The sequence below is a fragment of the Musca autumnalis genome, unplaced genomic scaffold (assembly GCF_047663935.1).
Source record: "Musca autumnalis isolate F117 unplaced genomic scaffold, ASM4766393v1 scaffold_4, whole genome shotgun sequence".
Classification (NCBI taxonomy): Eukaryota; Metazoa; Arthropoda; class Insecta; order Diptera; family Muscidae; genus Musca; species Musca autumnalis.
Genome location: NW_027411977.1, coordinates 167823950 through 167844191, shown reverse-complemented (window position 1 = coordinate 167844191; position 20242 = coordinate 167823950). Strand labels below are relative to the sequence as shown.

The following is a 20242-nucleotide window of genomic DNA, read 5'->3' as shown; positions in this document are numbered from 1 at the left end:
TTATTCGTATTTAACTTATATTTAATATAAGATAAATAATATGGAAAACATAGCATTAGCAGCAATGGCTATCAGCTACGTAATAGTTTACAAATGGTTTTAAATATTATACAGGAATTTTACAAGAAGATATAAAATTGAATACAGACCCAGCAAAATAAATTGGAAGTAGTGCAATGTAGACTAGTTCTTTCACGGCATGTTTTTATGCAGTTCAAACGGAGTCGTGAAAAAGGCACTCCATTCCCCACATTTTAACCGCATTTGGATGCAATCCAAAGAATCACATCCATTTGTCACATTTTAACAACATCCGGAGGCAGTTCAACGGAGTCGTGAAAAAGGCACTCCAATTCCTCACAATTTAACAGCATCCGGATGCAGTGCAAACGGAGTCGTGAAAAAGGCACTCCATTCACTACATTTTATTAGCAGTTGTTAGAGATCCCTACATGTACATAAATCAGTTTGTACATCTCTACAGGCACCGGAATACATTTCCAAAAGAAGATAATCGTGTTAACATTTCCAAACATTTGTTAATACAAACTAAATAATATTTAATTTGTGAACATTTTTCCGGTAACTCACGAGAAGAAACTTTCCCAATGGAGTGCTGTTGGAGTACATGTCGAAATCTTAACTGGCGATAGGAAGACAATATCAAACCCATTTAGCAGATGAAGCAAAAGCACTTGGATTAAATGAAGAGCTGAGGAAACACACATGTTTGCGATTGAATTCAATAGAGAATTTTCATAATTTGTGTTAATTTAATAAAGTTATTAATATTTTTGTTTTACACAATTAATAAATGCATTTTATTTTGTTATTCAAAAAACGTGTTCTGGACTGCCTCATATTCTACCCCAAAGGGTCAGTTAAAATGCAATGCCAAAGGGTCAGTTAAAATGCAGTGCCAAAGGTTCAGTTAAAATGCAATGCCAAAGAGTCAGTTAAAATGCAGTGCCAAAGGTTCAGTTAAAATGCAATGCCAAAGGGTCAGTTAAAATGCGGTGCAATGGAGTGCCTCTTTCAGTAGTCACTCCCTTGTAAAAATCATGAGTGAAAATGCATAATTTGATTCACTTCCAAATCACTTGTACATGTCATTTAACTGCCTCTTTGGAGGCAAACTTTTCGCTGGGGAATTAATATTTTCCATTGTAGGTTGTTGGAGGATGTCTATTCCTTTGTTTTGAAGAAATGTGTTTTGGTGATGGCGTAAAGAATTTCACTCAGTAAAAATGTGTTCCACCGTACATGTGCTGTCGCATCTTTGGCATTTGTTGTTGACATTTTTATTTATCAGATGGAGGTGTGTTGTGATGGTGTGTCCCATTCGAAGCCGGGAAAAGATCCGAATTTTTCTTTTTTCTATATTGGTGGGATATGAAGGACTTTGACAGTCTTGGTTTATAAGGTTATAGTACCTGTGTTGAAAATTTATATATTGTTCTAGAATGTGTTGTTGGAAGGTGTTTTTGATTTGTTTTTTTATGTCAAATTTTTCTATTAGATTATCTGCTATCAATGGAGCAGAACAGGCGTATTTTGCGGCCGTATCTGCGTAAACATTTCCGGTTAAACCAACGTGTCCTGGGATCCATACAAGCTGGATATTGCTTTTATTTTCCATTAAAATGTCGCGTATTTTATTTATTGATATCCAATTGTTGTTAGAAATGTTACAAACAGCTTTTACTACAGATAAACTGTCCGTGAAAACAGTAGTTTTTTTATCCGATTCCAGAGCAAAGGTAAGGGCATGTAGAATTTCGGCTGCTTCAGCTGTAAAAATTGATGCGCTGTGTCTTAAACATTCTGCTCCAATTGTTCTTCCATTTTCATCAACAACCGCATAAGCAGAAGATGAATTGTTTTTTGACGCGTCTGTATATAAGGACACCCAATCGGGATGATTTGATACATATTTTTTCCTTCGATAATCATACGAAATTATTCCAAAATCGTTCAGAAATCTTTACGAAAGTTCGGAAGGAACCTCAGATTTTCATACGACATTATTCCGAAATCGTTCAGAAATCTGTACGAAAATTCGGACGAAAAAATTCGAATTCCGAATTTCCCAAGGATTTTCTTCCGATTTCGTTGCGAAATTTGTTCCGATTTCGTTACGATATCGGTACGATTGGTTTGCTGGGTTAGGACACGCCGTTCGGACTCGGTCCCCACATTAGGAAATATGAATCGGGGTGCACTCATTGATATGAGAGAAGTCTCCTTTGTCCCTTATGGGATGTTTGTGGAACAATTATTATATTATTATTTATGTTTGATTTGATAAGATGGCAGAATCCACAAAGTTATTTCATGCAATAAGTTTATTTGTTCCATAAAGGAATTTTAATTTGCTGAAAGCTTATTGTCAGGAGTAGTGGTGTAGGGTATCAGATGGTCGGCCCCGTCCGATTATAGCCTTTGCTTACTTATTTCTCTTATGTTGTTGCTCTAATTATTTATATACCCAATATATATATATATATGTATATAAATATATGTATATATATATATATACTAGCTGAACCCGGTGCGCTTTGCTGCCCCGACTACGATAAAATATAATGGAATGCCAGAATTATTTTAACGTTTTTAATATTTTAAGGAATAAATATAGGAGATATGAAGGCGTTATATACCTATTCAGGGTTGTTATGGAGCTACTATGGTATTTTTGTATGTTTCAGGAGGTAACACTCCTCCGAAAGCCTTTCCGCCTATAAGTATTCCCAATGATTTAGATATATCATAATAAAACATACATCTTAAGAAGTCTCTCAAAGACATGATACTTAATAGCTGCAGCCTTGGTCAATTCCTTCCCGACTATAAGTACTTCTGTAAATAATGATGACTTTTACTGACTGCTAAGTCTTCAAAATTTCATTGAAATTGAACATACGAAACAAAAAAAAAATGAAATCGACCGAATATATATATGGGTAGCTATATTCCTATATGAACTGCTCTCGATATAATTTGTCATATTTATTTTTAGACCAAATCCCTCACATTCACATTTATATGGGAGCTATATTCTAATCTGAACCGATTTCGGTATAATTTGTCCCATTTATTTCTAGAACGAATTGCGTCACGCTTTCCAAATTTCAGTGAAATTGGTCATATGTAGTGTGTCCAAATCTGAACCGGTCTCGATATAATTTGGCACATTTATATTTGGAACAAATTCCGTCAGACATCCCAAATTTCAGCGACATTGGATACATATAGCGAGTTTAGAGCATCAAATACAGAAAATCGGCCTAATATATAGATAGCAATATCCAAATCTGAACCGATTTCGATATGATTTGGCACATTTATGTCTAGACCAAATCCCGTTACGCATTCCAAATTTCACCGAAATTGGACATAAATAGCGAGTTTGGTTCATAAAATACAGGAAATCGGCCGAAAATATATATGGGAGCTATATTCAAATCTGAACCGATCTCTATATAAGTTAGCACATTTATTTCTGGAACAAATTCCGTCAGACCCTCCAAATTTCAGCGAAATTGAACATATACAGCGTGTTTGGTGCATAAAATGTGGAAAATCGGCCGAAAATATATTTTGGAGCTATATCCAAATCTGAACCGTTTTCGATATAATTCGGCACATTTATGCCTAGACCAAATTCCGTTACACATTCCAAATTTCAGCGAAATTGGACATATATAGCGTGTTTGGTGCATCAAATGCGGAAAATCGGCCGAAAATATATATGGGAGCTATATCCAAATCTGAACCGATTTCGATATAATTCGGCACATTTATGTCTAGACCAAATTCCGTTACACATTTCAAATTTCAGCGAAATTGGACATATATAGCGTGTTTGGTGCATAAAATAAGGAAATCGGCCGAAAATATATGTGTATGGGAGCTATATCCAAATCTGAACCAATCTCAATATAATCTGGCACATTTATTTCTAGAACAAATTCCGTGAGAAATTCAAAATTTCAGCGAATTTGGACATATATAGCGTGTTTGGTGCATAAAATAAGGAAGTCGGCCGAAAACATATGTGTATGGGAGCTATATCCAAATCTGAACCGATTTTGATATAATTTGGCACGTTTATTTCCAGACCAAGTTCCGTCATACATTCCAAATTTCATCGAAATTGGACATAAATAGCATGTTTGGTACATAAAATAAGGAAATCGGCCGAAAATATATGTATGTGGGAGCTATATCCAAATCTGAACCGATTTGAATATAATTTGGTAAATTTATTTCTACATCAAATTCCGTCACGCATACAAAATTTGGAGATTGTATCTGTAACAGTTCTAAAGATATTTGCATACAAAATCTAAATTTTTTGGAGGTACCTCCGGTTTTGATGCTATATCTCCAGATCAACCCGAAATTTAAAAAATGATATAGCCTATTTTCATTCCAGGCCATGCAGCAATGTACCCTAAACATTTCAGTAAGATCTGTTCAGCGGTTTTCGAGTCTATAAGGCACAAACAAACAAACAGACAAACAAATTTCAATTTTATATATCGTCACCATAAATGCCGGAAGACGTAACCGACATGAAAATCAAAATTCGTTTTTGACGTAATCTGATACATAAAGCTAAAATACATGCTCTATCAAAATTTCAAGCTTCTACGTTCAAAAACAACGATCCTATTCAAGAAATGGCATTTCGGAAAATGGTATAATATTGCAGATTTTGTTGTAATGGAGGATCTCATAACTAAGCACTTCAGCGGTTTTGGTTTCACTACTTATTACCCTTCGTATATGATCGATAATATCCCATATACTCGCCTTCATAAGATTAATATTCCATAAAACAGTTTTTTATTTTAAAACGTTTTTTGCTTCTCCTGTAAGGTTTTTGTTTTTTGGTTACGTCTTCCGGCATTTATGGTGACGATATATAGATATATATAACCAATAATTTTGAAAATTTAACATAGCTGAAGCCAAGGTTTACCCTTTTAGAAGACGCGACTTGTGATTGTATATTATACAAATTAAATATTTTTGGATAAAATTAAATGTTTTTGGACGTGGCAAAAAATATTGGTCTTAAAAGATAATTTGCATGAAAGCTGTGGCTATATTTACATGTCGTTTTTTGTTTTCTCTCGATTTGTGAGTAAACACAAAAGTAAAAGCAAACTAAATAAGGATCATCTCACTAATGTATTACTTTTCAAAATTTCAACTGCTTCTACCATTAAATGATGCTGACATTTTGAAGCCAGATTTACAGTGTTTTTTGAAATTTTCTTCTAATCTCATTCCGCAAACAGGTTTTTCAAAAAATCATATATAGGATTGTAGTACTTGCGATTCTGAGTTATTTGATACGTATATTGTGAATGTAGTCTGCACAGCTTCATAGAAATCTGCATCCAAATGCGGAAATTTTATGCGAACATTTTTCTAAAAATCATATTTTTTGGGTCTAATATTTGCAATTGTCTCTAGAATACCTCGTACTCCATTGCACATTTTAGTTTTTTACGTTCCGGATCCAATAAATCATTCCTCGTGGAAATCCATCAACTAAAACGCGAGTTACGAGAAATTCCAAAGTAGAAAAATCACCTAAAATTGTTTTTGAAAATACCGCGTATTTTATCGCGTTTTCTGCGGATCGTTTCCACTGCAATGAAAAAACTAGTGCAGCATCTTCGTTTTAGCTGAAACAGAGATTTGAATACTTCACTGATAAGGAAGCTACATTCATTTTATCCCAAAAAATAGTGTGTGATGCTACATCCACGGTACATTATTGATCGCCTTGAAATATATATATCGGATGCGGACAAAAATTGTATGCCCATTACGCAAATTACCGATATTTTATAGGTTTTTTAATGCTAAGATACTGCCGATGCTACACCTTAGCGTCATAATTATATTTCGAAAAATATATACAACTTATTAGATATGGTCTTGCTGTACATGAAAATCACATGCGGACAAAATGATTTTGGTAATTACGCGATTTACATGTATTTTAAATTGCATATAAATTAAAATGGATTATTTGACCTCTATTTCCATTGCAGAAGCCTTGACATATATCATCCGCAAATCCAATTATCTTCCTCAATGGGAAAGCTTTAAAATGAATGCCTATAAAGCAAAATCCGCCTATTTTATTGGAAGATTTAAGCAAAAAGAAGGAAGTATTCCCATAATTTTTTCCAATATTTGGTACTACAGAATGCATGTGAAAAAAAATTTTTTTAAACAAAAAATTATTTTTTTACCAAAATATGTGCTTATTTTGGCTGTCACATCGAAACTTTAATACCAATCTGTATGATTTTAGTTTCATTTGATTAGTCGTATTTTCTATCTTAAAAAGCGAAATAAAACCGCGATAACTTTTGTCCGCAACAACCAAAAATTGGCTCGCGACCAGATTCGTACTGGCAATTTTTTTCTTAACCTACATGTCAAAAATCACGAAAAAAATGTAACCTTTATTTCTGAAATGGAATATAAAATAATTGACGATATATATATACACTCCGGTTCATCTAAATAGAACCAGCCAATATTTGTCTACAAATACCGTTATATCTGACGAAAGGAGAGGAATTGTAAATTATAATTTTGTAGACATGTAGAGTATATAGTAGCCGATATTTTCAATACCTAACATGTTTCACATATGCGTCATAACGGTACTTTTTACTCGCTTTTTTAAAAAATGTCAAAATATTAGCATGTTTTAATGGTTCACCAGGATAGAACCACCCTAAGAATTTACACAAATCCTTTGTTAGATGTGGTAAAACAAAAAACTATTTATAATTATAAATTAATGCCGTTAGTGTTGATTGCCAACAAATATTGTGCAAAAATTTGTATTAAGGTCTTGAAATTTTATGAAAATAGATGCTTAGAGCTCCAAAAAAATTTTTTATGAAGAAATCGGTAGAAACAATTTATAAAGACAAAATTTTATACTGAATTATGTTCAAAATTTTCTATACTACTATAAAATTACAAAAAAGTCACATTTGATAGGTTTATGAGTCCGAAACAGAGGAAATATGGTAAAGATAATTCAAAATTCTACCTTTCCAATCCAAAAATTGATATTTTATCTCAGGAAAGTGAATGTAAATCGATGGGTTCCACCCAGTTTCGTCGGCTGTGGACATCTACAGGTCCAAAAAATAAAGAAAACTCCACCGCCGAACGCTTCATGTCACCATCAAGTCCTTGGAATTTCAAAAGGTTCTAAGACATTTGATGTGAAGAAACAGCTTAGCGATAGGGGAAGGCAGACGTTAATTTTTTCGAAAGGAAAGGGTTTAATTTTGATGGTTATGATGTTCACACATCTTTTACTCATTGTATAAGTACCGAGAAAATATTTCTGATCCGTTATTTTACAAAAAAGAACGCCTTTGTTTCTGTGCTTTCCATGTCATGCGATATCTTCTAAATTAAAGCCCTTGATGTTGACATGAAGCGTTCAGCGGTGGAATTTTCTTTATTTTTTGGACCTGTAGATGTCCACAGCCAACGAAGCTGGGTGGAACCCATCGATTTGCTTTCACTTTCCTGAGATAAAATATCAAATTTTGGATTGGAAAGGTAGAATTTTGAATTATCTTTACCATATTTCCTCTGTTTCGGACTCATAAACCTATCAAATGTGACTTTTTTGTAATTTTATTGTAGTATAGAAAATTTTGAACATAATTAAGTATAAAATTTTGACTTTATAAATTATTTCTACCGATTTCTTCATAAAAATATTTTTTGGAGCTTTAAGCCTCGATTTTCATCAAATTTCAAGACCCTAATACAAATTTTTGCACAATATTTGTTGGCAATCAAAAGTAACGGCATTAATTTATAATTATAAATAGTTTTTTGTTAAAGTTTTCCACATCTAACAAAGTATTTGTGTCAATTCTTAGGGTGGTTCTATCCTGGTGAACCATTAAAACATGCTAATATTTTCACATTTTTTAATAAAGCGAGAAAAAAGTACCGTTGTGACGCATATGTGAAACATGTTAGGTATTGAAAATATCGGCTACTATATACTCTACATGTCTACAAAATTATAATTTACAATTCCTCTCCATTCGTCTGATATAACGGTATTTGTAGACAAATATTGGTTGGTTCTATTCAGATGAACCGGAGTGTATATATATATATATATATATATATATGCAAATGCATATATGGTTAGGATGGTCGTAGAGAAAATCTGGTTAGACAGAAACTCGTTTTATTACAAAATAAAACGAATTAGGCCCAGAAATTTTTGCATATTTTGCATATTCTGCATATCGTGCATATTTTGACATATTTTTACATATCTGCATAAAATGAGCATATGCAAAACCATATGCAAAAATATATTCAAGGATTTGTGGTCCAAATATCCCACCGAAATGGCTGAAATTTGGTATTAAGTCTTCGTTGGGGGTATAAAACTTTCCACCTGAAATTTATCGGTATAGGTCCACGTCTTCATATAGCCCCTATAGAATGGGGGCTCGAAAATGTTTTTATCTGCATTAAAAATGCGCAATTGTGACGTTTTGAAATACATAGCTTCGCATTTGTTAGGTATTACGGCGTTATAAAACCAATGAATGTAAACAAACAAAATGATTCCCGTACCAGTCACACAACGCCACAAACTTTTCAGCTTCTCTGAATCGTTTCATTCTCACAACCAAAACAAAACCACAAACTTTTCAATGTAAAAAAATGAAAACCGTACGATTGCTCAAATGTACTTCGGCTATGCTTTGCCGAGTTGTTTCATTCACCACCGAAACAAAAAGATTTTTTGGCAAACGTTTGCCGTTATGGTCAATGACACACACAGACACACACACACATGTGATTGCATAACAACCCTATAAACCAACATCAACATACCACAGTGAATATTTTATCAACCACCAACGGTTTTGATTTATTCACATGTGTTTAGTACTATTTAGTTTTTTATCTGCTCTTGTGGAGTTGAGTACTTTTCGCTAATCGTTTTGTTCGCACTCGCGAATGTAAACAAAACTAAACTAAACAGCGAACTCCGCCAGCGTGGGTTATGTTTCGTTTTGTATTGTTCCTATGGAAAATACGAAACGAAACGATTGGAAATGTTATTTAAAGTATTTTTACGTACGCTGTATAAAACTCAATACTTCAGATATTTGCAGTAATTTGCCAAGCATCTGACGATACGAAAGTCTGCCATAGTTATTTTAATATTTATCAAATTATATTTAAACCAGAAAGATGACGACAAAAGAAAAATTAAATTAAATTCGCGTATCACAAAATCGACCTTCACAATGAATGCTGAAGGTGGACTGTTATCGGTGGATATTTGAACACAAATGACGAATTTCAATGTCTAAACGACTGCGAGACGCCGAGTATACTAATATTTATTTACAGGTTAATATGATGGGACTTACTTCCTCTTTGTGCACCAACTTCACTTCGCCAACATAACCCATTGATTCCATGAATTGTCCAAAATGGTCGTTTATGGTTGTAACAACTTGCATAACAATGGGATACCATACATCATAAATTTTCTTTATTTCGCACAGATAATTGTCATTTCCATGTACATTGGCATCAATATCTTTTTGCAATGCCTCAACTTCTCGCCTTTTGGCATCATATTCCCTTACAATCTATATTAGACATACAACATTTCATAAGAAAGATTAAACAATTTAGCATCATTTATAAAAGAAATCATTAATGGTTATACAATTCAATAACAACATTTAGAGCAACAAATTTATATTTGTTTAAATTAAATCTATACAATACCTCAGCGTCAACATCATCCATACAGTCCAAACGACCGCTGAAATCGCTAATAATGTCACGCAATTCTTCAAGACTATTCGTTAAACTATTATAAAACTCCTTGTGGGTAAATTTTCTGTCGGTAGGTTCCATTTGATTGGTGTACTTTAGGGATTCAGACATTTTTTGTTTCACGTCTCGCTTTAAGTAGTTACATTTATGAGTTATAATTTCAACACGATTCTGTAATGTTAACAGTTAAATAATAATAATAATTCAATACATATTTACAAGATAATACCTTCGCATTATCCCTTTTCTCCTTCGTAGCAGAAATTATATTAACGATTTCTTCGTTTTCTTGTCTATATATACATAATTTGCTTGCTGCTACCGCTTTGCTATCCATTGCTTTTTGAACAGCCTTAAGAATGCCAATTTTCTCTTCCTGTAGTTTTAAAATATCCTGTACAGCTTTTTCACAAACACGTTTGTATTGCCCTTCTATCTCAGGGGTTACTGAAATGTAGTAACAAACACATAATAGTTAGTGTACATACAGTCAGAGTCAAAATAAAGTTTACACCTCACAAAAAGTTGTTAATAGCATAATTACACCGGTATAAGGATATAATAAATATAAAATGATATATATATATATATATATATATATATATATATATATATATATATATATATATATATATATTTATTAATTAGTTTTTTTAATACTTATTTGTTATTTTATTATTAATTGGTAAATTATTTATTTATTATTTATCTTACTATTTCATATATTCATAAACATAGTGAGTTCTGTTGGTAGCAGTTTAATATTTTTAAGCTACTATATTTAAGTCATGAAATTGTTATTTTAACATAAAATGTAGTATACAGCCCTAAGGTCGAAAGACTGGGCATTAAAATTGAAATAAAATTGAAACTGAAATTAAAAATATAAATTCAGTTTTGTAAGTGTTTTGTGGTAAAATAAAATCCAGAAAATATTAGGCCTTTCATAAGCTTATTTATGAAATAAATGAAGATTCATAAAATAACCCAAGATTTTAAGAGTCAAAATAAAGTTTACACTCTTGCGAAAAGTGAGACATTTTTTTAATTCTTAGCTTGACATGCCTTTATTTTTGATTTTTAACTTATTTTGATCCTATTCGAGTGTTTAAATAAAAATCCACCAGTATTTTGGTGAAATCCCGTGATAATACCCCACTGGACCCGCTGTACAGCTTTCGGGTAATTTTGCAAAAAAAAAAGGGCTTTATTTATCTTTCTTTCAAGAAATTTTCGGTAAGTACTCAATAGATGTGAGGTCTAGAGACTACAGTGAGTGATGTAGAGTAGTGAGAGTAAAATGTAGCAATACAATATTTTATTCATAAATATGGACGAAGCCTTCATATCCCTGCCCAAATGTCAGATCCTCCTTTGGTGTAGGCCCCATTTCAGTTCACTAGGGTCATTAATCTCGTGTAAATATGAGTATGTGATATTGTTCTCGTGTCTTTGAACCCATACAAACTTTTTGTTTTAACCCCACTGCTATCAGGTACCCGATTGATTCTGTATACAACATTTTAACCGTTAAAAGCTTCGTTCATATTTTTCCACAGGCATTTTCACCAAATATAGTTTGGGAAAATGTATTTTTCTATTGTTATAACCATTTTCACATATTTGATCGCAAAATATGCAACAACTGTCGAAAACAAGAACGAATCTTTTAGCGGTGAAAATGTATGCAAAATCAAACTTGATGGAGTGTCCTATATATGTATATTCATCGGGTGCCTGACAGAAGCGGGGTTCAAAAAAATAGTATGGATTCAAGGATACAAGAACAATATCATATACTCATATTGACACGAGATTGCAGAAATGGGGCTTATATGAAAGGAGTATCTGACATTTGGGCAGGGATATGAAGGCTTCGCCCATATTTATGAATAACATATTGCTATATTTTACTATCATGCATCTAGGATCACTCACTGTAGTCTCTAGACTTCACATCCATTGAGTACTTACCGAAAAAATTAGAAAAAGAGTAAAATAAATCCCTATTTTTGCCAAAATTACCCGAAAGCTGTACAACAAAAATACTGGTGGATTTTTTATTTAGACACTCGAATATATCAAAATAAGTTAAAAGCCAAAATAAAAGCATGTCAACCTAAAGATTTAAAAGAATTGTATTTGTGATTTATATTTATTGTATCATTATACCGGTGTGATTATGCTATTAAAAACGTTTTGTGAGGTGTAAACTTTCTTTTGACTCTGACTGTATCTTACGACTTATGCAATTAGTTAAATGCAAGAACGTACCAATTGCATCTTTTTCTAGTGTTCGGATTTTTTTCTTTTGCCTTTCCACTTGTTCAATTTTTCGATTAAGTTCCATTTCCTTGTTCTGTAGCTCTTTTTTGTTTTTAGAAGCCTCTTGGTAGCAAACGTTTTGATCACGGATTTTAACCTCAATTGCATTTCGCTGATTTCGTAAATTATCGGTCTTACGTGTCAATTCATTTAATCTAAAAAAGTGGAAAATTTTACTTTATTATTTAAATTTCAGAGGCCAATCATACATTTGAAAAAATCCATTGACATAATCATTTCTAATCTACAAACATTATTCAAACCCTATTTTACCCTACTACATTATGTGGAAAGTGTGTTATATAAGTTAAAATTTCAAAAAAATTTTGTAAACCATGCCGAAATTGATTACTCGACGAGATACATAAATCGATTTAGCTATGTGTGTCCGTTCGTCTATTCATTGGTTTTGCAATCAAGCTAGAGACCGTCATTATTGACCCATTGTCAGGGAACACACCATGGAGGAGTTCGCTCGACGTCATCAAACAGCATGGCTGGGTTGAAGATATTCAGCCCTATTCTAAACATTTCCATGTAGTTTCTTCCCATGGGAGGTAGTAAGAAATTCGAGATAATGAAGCCAATGTTCCTGAAAACGTGGCAAGGTACCACTTAGAACGAAAGTGGAACCTATTGTGAAAAATCCCATTTATTATAAATTTTTAGAATGAAAATTATGTACTATGTAAAATCATGTACAAAAATACGTTCTCCAAGTAGTCAGCAAATGCCTTCAGCTGTATCCAGATAGCTCTAAAACCATATTATCCAAGTCCCTTGAATAAATTTATTTTTTAAACATTCCAAAAATTGATAATTTAGGAAGGGATACGGGGTACATATTCACGTGTTTAGGGACATTGGTTTCATTATCTCGAATTCAGTACTAATAACGTATTTTTTATTGAATATAAAATTTTACAAACAGTAGTATGTAATAACAAAAAAATATGTAATAGCAAAAGGGTACCAAATACTATATCTCAGAAGATATAGATTTTAAACCAATACCACCATCTATGAAAATCAGATAAATAAGAATTCAGTTTATATTATTATACAGTAAACTAATGCACATCCTCAGTACATTTTTCTAAATGCAAAATTTAACTTCATCATTATAAATAAAAAATTCAGTTTATATTATTATTACATTATTACATTTTTTGAAATGCAAAATTTTTGATTGTTTTAAAGTCTGGAGTATTACTCCAATGGCTTAAACTTCATCATTACTTTCTGTTACAGAGAGTAATGTTTTTCAAAACGAACTGACAGTGTTGCAAACTTTTACTGATCGCTACTAACATCATGATTTCATCCCGGCTAAGGGAACTATCAATTGGCTTTTCAGTTTTTTGAAATGATGCCTTTTTAGCGAAAACCCGAACTCTTTAAGTGTCTAGTATTCTCAAATAAATGAGAATCACACTCACTTTTCGGCTTTCGCAAAAACATCAGAACAAAAATATTTGCAAACAACTATCAGCACGTATCAACTAAGAACTCAACCCTTATAGCGGTACCTCCTGATTTTCAGTATTTTGGGGATTTAAGCAACATTTTGCTACTAAATTAGCTGTAATTTGGTACTTAGGGTTCCTAGTGGTCACAAAACTTGTTCACCAATAACGGTAAGGTAACGGTTCCTCCCGATTTTTAGTATTTTGAGGATTTAAGCTACATTTTCCGAAAATAAATTATTTCGCCTGAAATAATTAATAATTTAATATCCTCTATGCCTAAAAGATGTGCTTGTGGCATCCAGAATAAAGAATACGCAACGAAATATTGATTTCAATCGTTTTGTTATACCTCAATTTGGGGCGTGCATTAGTTTTGTTTATTACATTCTGAATTCCTTATGTTTGTATTTTCCAATAATAAAGATAGAAATAAATAATATGAAAAATACAAATAAAAATTACAACTTGGTTTTCTTAAAAAAGTTTTCATTTTAAACAATGTACCGAGGGGTGCTTTAGTTTTGGCCGATACTGTACGTACAGATGTGTGTATGTGTATATACCGTTAACCATACCTGGACTTTATAGCATCAATTTCATTGTCGTTTCTACTGCAGAGCAAACCTTTAGAAGAAATTGTCCTTTGCATAAGAGATGATTCCCTTTTGCCATACTTGGAAATTGTAAGTGTATAATAATTGTCGCCTATAAAATATAAATATGAATACAGAAATATATCAATATGTAATATTTATACTTACCACCAAAATAGTTGTTTATATAGTTGGGAATCTGATCAGTGCAACTATTTACGTAGTCGCCGCCATACGGAATATTTTGCAAGTTATACAATGAACAGAGGCTGCCCAAGACGGCACGTGGACCATTTACTACGTTTATCAGATAAGATTCAAATCCGTATTGTCTGTAAATTAAAATGAAATTTGTTGCTAATAATATCCTTGAATAAGAAGATCACTACTACATAGTAAACTTAATTGTTTTTCGTATTAAATTAAACCACAATGCCTGATAATATTTTGATAACAAAAACAACAAATTCTAGGCAACAAGAAGAAAAATAAGATCTAAAAAAAGAAAACAACTAGATTTTTTGGTAAATGTACCTACAACATTGTATAGAGTATTATTTTTCCAAATACAATATAGTCTCCATAATTATTATAATCACTCATTAATCCGGACAACGCGGTAATCCGGACACTAAAATTATTTACACTATTGACTCTGTACTTCGGACTGTTGGGAAAACACTTTGTATCAAAGTACTTTGCTTTAAATTGTTTCAACAAACATATTCTTCTTTGAAAAATATTAGCGGTATTCACTCATGTTGGTAAAGTGGGATTGTAGATCTTGTACATCTTGTTAATATTGTAGATCTACAAGTGTTTCCAATACCACAACAACAAAATACATGAAAGTTTAATTTACAACAGGGTTGTTAATTTACTCGACCTAAAAGTATTGTAAACATTAGCTCTGTTCCTTTACGTGCAAGAATCTTCAAGTTTTACCACTTTTTACTCGAAAAGCGTTCCCTTACTTCAGACACCATACAATTCATATGGGAGCATTTCACAACTTTTACTGCTTTTGCCGGTTTTACCATTTTCAAAAGTAAAGGAACAGACCAATTAATTGTACTTGTACAAGGGTTAGAACAGCTGATTGTTGTGTCGTCACTTTGTTGTGAGTTTTATTTATGTCGGAGTTTTGTTTTTTTTTGGTAGAAAAATGGGAAAAATAAAAAGAATAATAAAAGAATGGAGGCAAGAAAAAAACAATTTTTTATGAAAAAAGTGTAAAAAACTGAAATTAAAAGATAGACATACAACGACGTTAAGATGCTTTGATTTGTTTATGATTTTCACAAAAAAGACATTCACACTTCGTTGTGAAAAACCCTGGTACACATAGTACATTAACAAGAGTTGTAAATCTACCACAATGAGTGAATACCGCTATTGTGTATTGTATTTTGAAAATGTCAAATATTTTTCAGTATATTCATTATAGTTTTTCAAGTCTTGAAGTCTTGTTCTCAATTTCAAATTGTTAATTATTTTTTGTTCCTAAATTAATATTGTACAAAAATGAATATTTTTGTGTGTTCCACTAAAAGGCAAATATATAAGGGGGAAATCTTTCTGAAAAGAAGAATGAATACATATATTCCCAAGACGGACACCCACATAATCCGGACACTCATATACAGTGAGTCAATTAAGTATTTTGCCTCTTTAGAAAATTGAAATATGTTCAATAAAATCGTTTGAAACCATCAAATTAGTGGTCAGAAAGTCGAATATTTATGTGTAGTATGTTTGTGGGTAGTTTAGTATCCAATATCTGCAAGAAACGCAGCGAAAGGCTTAATGGTCTTCTAGATATTGACCAAAATCTATAACAACTTAAAATATTTTACCTCAAAAAAGTATTTTGCCTTTTACATATTTTTTGAGAAAAAGACATTTTTGTTACACTCTAAAGATTTTTATTGTAACTGTTAGAGATTATGACATTATGCAACTGTTTCGGCACCAGTTCTACCACCTTGCGACATGTTTACGCGGTTATTTTCTCCAATTTTCCTACATTAATTTCTTTGACAATATGTTTTATTAATTTTGGTCATTACCGACATTAATCTCTAAGAAAATCAGTGAAATATGATTCGCCGCTACCTTCAAATCCTAACAAAAGCGTAAAAAATAAATAAAAAGCTAAAATGCATCGCAAATAGTGAAAGAAATTACAGCTTAGAACTATGAAAATCAATAACAGAGGCAAAAAATTATTTAAAAAATCGCGAAGATCCTTCCTGACCGCTTCCAAAAATTAATCGTGTCTTCAATATTAATCTCTGAAACAATATCTTGCATAAATTGCCCACAAGTTTCCAAAATCCAGAGATATTGATGGTTTTGTAGCAAATAAATCATTAGAAAATAATTGGAAAATATAGGGAAACAATCATCCCTTGCCAAGACCTCTGAAGTTATAAAATTGAATTTTAAAAATGGTGCGGTTTAGTGGCGAAGGTATTTAAATATATTTGCATCGGATGACCCTCACATGTTGCGGGAAAATACCAATAAAGAGCGATCTATTTTGTCTTATTTATTAAAAAATAATATGGTTTTTTTCTTTCTATAACACCGTCAATATCTTTGGATTTTGGAACTTTGTGGACACTTCATCCAAGACATTGGTTCCGAGATTAGTATTGAAGACACGATTCATTTTTGGAAGCGGTCAGGAGTGATCTTCGCGATTTTTTAAATATTTTTTGTCTCTGTTCTTGATTTTCATAGTTCCAAACTATAATTTCTTTCACTATTCGCGATGCATCTTAGCCTTTTATTTACTTTTTAAGTTTTTGTTATGATTTGAAGGAAGCGGCGAATCATTTTTCACTGATTTTCTTAGAGATTATGGTGGTTATGACCAAAATTAATAAAACATATTGTCAAAGAAATTAATGTAGGAAAATTGGAGAAAATAACCGCGTAAACATGTCGCAAGGTGGTAGAACTGGTGCCGAAACAGTTGCATAATGTCATAATCTCTAACGGTTACAATAAAAATCTTTAGAGTGCAACAAAAATGTCTTTTTCTCAAAAAATATGTAAAAGGCAAAATACTTTTTTGAGGTAAAATATTTTAAGTTGTTATAGATTTTGGTCAATATCTAGAAGACCATTAAGCCTTTCGCTGCGTTTCTTGCAGATATTGGATACTAAACTACCCACAAACATACTACACATAAATATTCGACTTTCTGACCACTAATTTGATGGTTTCAAACGATTTTATTGAAAATTTTTCAATTTTCTAAAGAGGCAAAATACTTAATTGACTCACTGTATTTTACCTCTAAAATTTGCACTTTGCTCAATTTGACCAATCTAATAACAAATTCCTGCATCAACTTCATATCTCGATGCCGAGATACATACCTGTTTCTGTGTAAAAAACTTAAAGAAATTATTGTGTCTACATTTTTCCAAAAATTGTATTTAAACGTGAGGTTGGTGAGAATAATCTTCACCCTTCATAGTATTATCCGCAGACTAAACGGCGTTGTTTTAGCGGAGGATGATTAAAAAAAAAAACTATTTTTCCATTGAAAGGAAAAACTAGTATGCACAAAAGAAGGCAAATATAAGCTACACGGTACTCTTGAAACGACTTTAAATGGAAGGAGCTTACACCTGGGATTCTGAAAATACAATGTTCATAGATTAGAAAAAAAACAAAACAAAAATCGCCGGAGCGCATTTTAAATAAATCGCGGTCAAAGTTCACATTTTTTGTATTTTTAAGGTTTTAACGAAGGAAATGTTATAGCAGTGAAAGTTCTCTACAATATTGTCCTTTATGATATTTTCGTAGGTTTTACCATTTTTGAGATATAGAAGTTCAAATTGGGACAATTCACTGACTGTATCGTCTCCTTATAAAACAATGTCATGTCTGCAATTTCTCAACTTAAACATATGTATCTCAAAAATGGTACAACCTAGGATTACAAAAGACAATCTTGTAGAGAATTTTCGCAGCTATAGGATTTTCTCCAGCCCCATTTCGATAAGAAGCAAATCGTGAAAACCTAACAAACAAAACCTAAAAATGTGACCTGAACTTCTATATCTCAAAAAATGGTAAAACCAAGGAACAAATCGTAATTTCATAGCTACAACATATTCTTTAGCTCCACTTCGATAGGACTTGCGGTTTTTAAGCAAAATAGCCAAAATCTAAAATAAACCTAAAAAAAATGAACTTTGACCTCGATTTTTTAAAAATCCATCCATCGATTTTTTTCTTGTTTTTGGATTTGTATGAACATTGCTGTTTCAGAATCCTCGAAAACTTCCCAGGCGGTTTTTATTTAAAGTTAGTTAAGACGTACCTCACATGACATTGTTTTATAAGGAGGCGCTGACTGTAGTGCATTGTCCGAATTTAAACTTCTATATCACAAAAATGGTAAAACCTTCGAAAATATCATAAAGATTATTCTCGTGGAGAATTTTCACAGCTACAACATTTTCTATAATACCACTTCGATAGGACTTGCGGCTTCCAAGCAAAATCCCTAAAAATGTGAACTTAGATCGCGATTTATTTATAAAACGCTCCGGCGATTTTTTTTTTGATTTTTCTCATCTATGAACATTGTTGTTTCAGAATCTCCAAAAACTTCCCAGGTGTAAGTTCCTTTCATTTAAAGTTGGATCAAGAGCACCGTGGCTACAAAATTGTTTTTTGAGTAAAATATAAAAAATGTTCCGTGCGAAGTTATTTTTTCCTTTTTTTCTCCCATCGGACGCCTCCCCAGGTGGTGGATAGGGGAACGTTCATCAGATATGTGGGGTACCGCAAAAAAAATATGCGGGGCGAACAAAAACTAAAAAAGGAAAACAAAGGCAACGTCTGATCAATAGTTGGCGGCAGCAAACAGCGTCTGAATTCCAGGAGGAGCGGCTGAATATGTAGACGGAAACTATAAACCCTTCAGAAGGCAAGAGGAAACCACTGAAGAAACATCACTTGCAAACCATGCATCTATGAATAGAACAACAATACACGGCCCTCAGTCTCCGGCCAAACGAGGGTGCTAAGTATCCGGAGGTAAAACAAAAAATACTTTAAATATCGGAACATGGAATATACGTAGTCTTTATGAATCTGGAAAACTGGCAAACACGATATCTGAAATGAAGAAACTGGATATAGATATACTAGGAGTGTGGGAAACTTGGTGGCCTGATAGTGCAGATTTCACCTCGCGAAACATGGAAATCTGGACAGAAACCATAGGAATGGGGTATGAATAATCATGAAGGTAAGTATAGCAAGAAGCGTAACAGGTTACATACCAAAATCGGACCGAACTATGCTTATACAACTCGATGCAAAACCAGTGAAAATAAATAAAATTCAAATATATGCTCCCACAGCTGACAAAAGCAAAGCTGAAATAGAAAACTTCTATGAAGAAATTAACGACCTACTAAAATTAACAAAACCTCAAGAAATTACCATTATCCAAGGTGATTTTAATGTCAAATTTGGAAAGTGTATGGTCCCTGGAATTACAGGTCACTACGGTTTAGGATCAAGAAACAAAAGAGGTGACAGACTTGTACAATTCTGTCAAGAATACAAAATGATTATAACTAACACATTGTTTAGCTTGCATGCAAGACGTCTCTATACATGGAAATAACCCCTGGACAGAAAGGACAATATTATTAGAAATCATATTGATTATATTCTTATTAATATACGCTTCAGCTCAAGCGTAAAATCAAAATTGTAACAGCTATCCCAATAAAAAAACGCCAACTATGTTCTATTTGAGAAACACTGGCATGGTTTGTGTATGGTTGGTTATGGCTAGTAAAAGTTACCAACAACATTTTGTTGTGTTGGTTTCGTTGAAAATCAACGACACACAACAGTGAAAGAAGGTTAGCTTTGTTTTGCAAACACATTCGTCAGGGTTGTGTGAGGTTGCCAAA

General features: G+C 32.6%; 1 protein-coding gene across 4 annotated transcripts in view; it reads right to left on the bottom strand.

Annotated features, from left to right (window-relative positions):
• Positions 1-20242, bottom strand: part of SMC5 (structural maintenance of chromosomes 5) — a 246856-nt gene that overhangs the window by 21439 nt on the left and 205175 nt on the right. For 3 of the 4 annotated variants that reach the window (XM_073984807.1, XM_073984808.1, XM_073984810.1), the window contains 6 exons: positions 14450-14613; positions 14264-14393; positions 12169-12374; positions 10124-10341; positions 9844-10065; positions 9477-9701 (listed from right to left, as the gene is read on the bottom strand). In XM_073984807.1, the coding sequence (XP_073840908.1) occupies positions 9477-9701; positions 9844-10065; positions 10124-10341; positions 12169-12374; positions 14264-14393; positions 14450-14613 (1165 nt within the window). The remainder of the gene's footprint in view (positions 1-9476; positions 9702-9843; positions 10066-10123; positions 10342-12168; positions 12375-14263; positions 14394-14449; positions 14614-20242) is intronic. The other variant, XM_073984809.1, reaches the window with a different exon arrangement.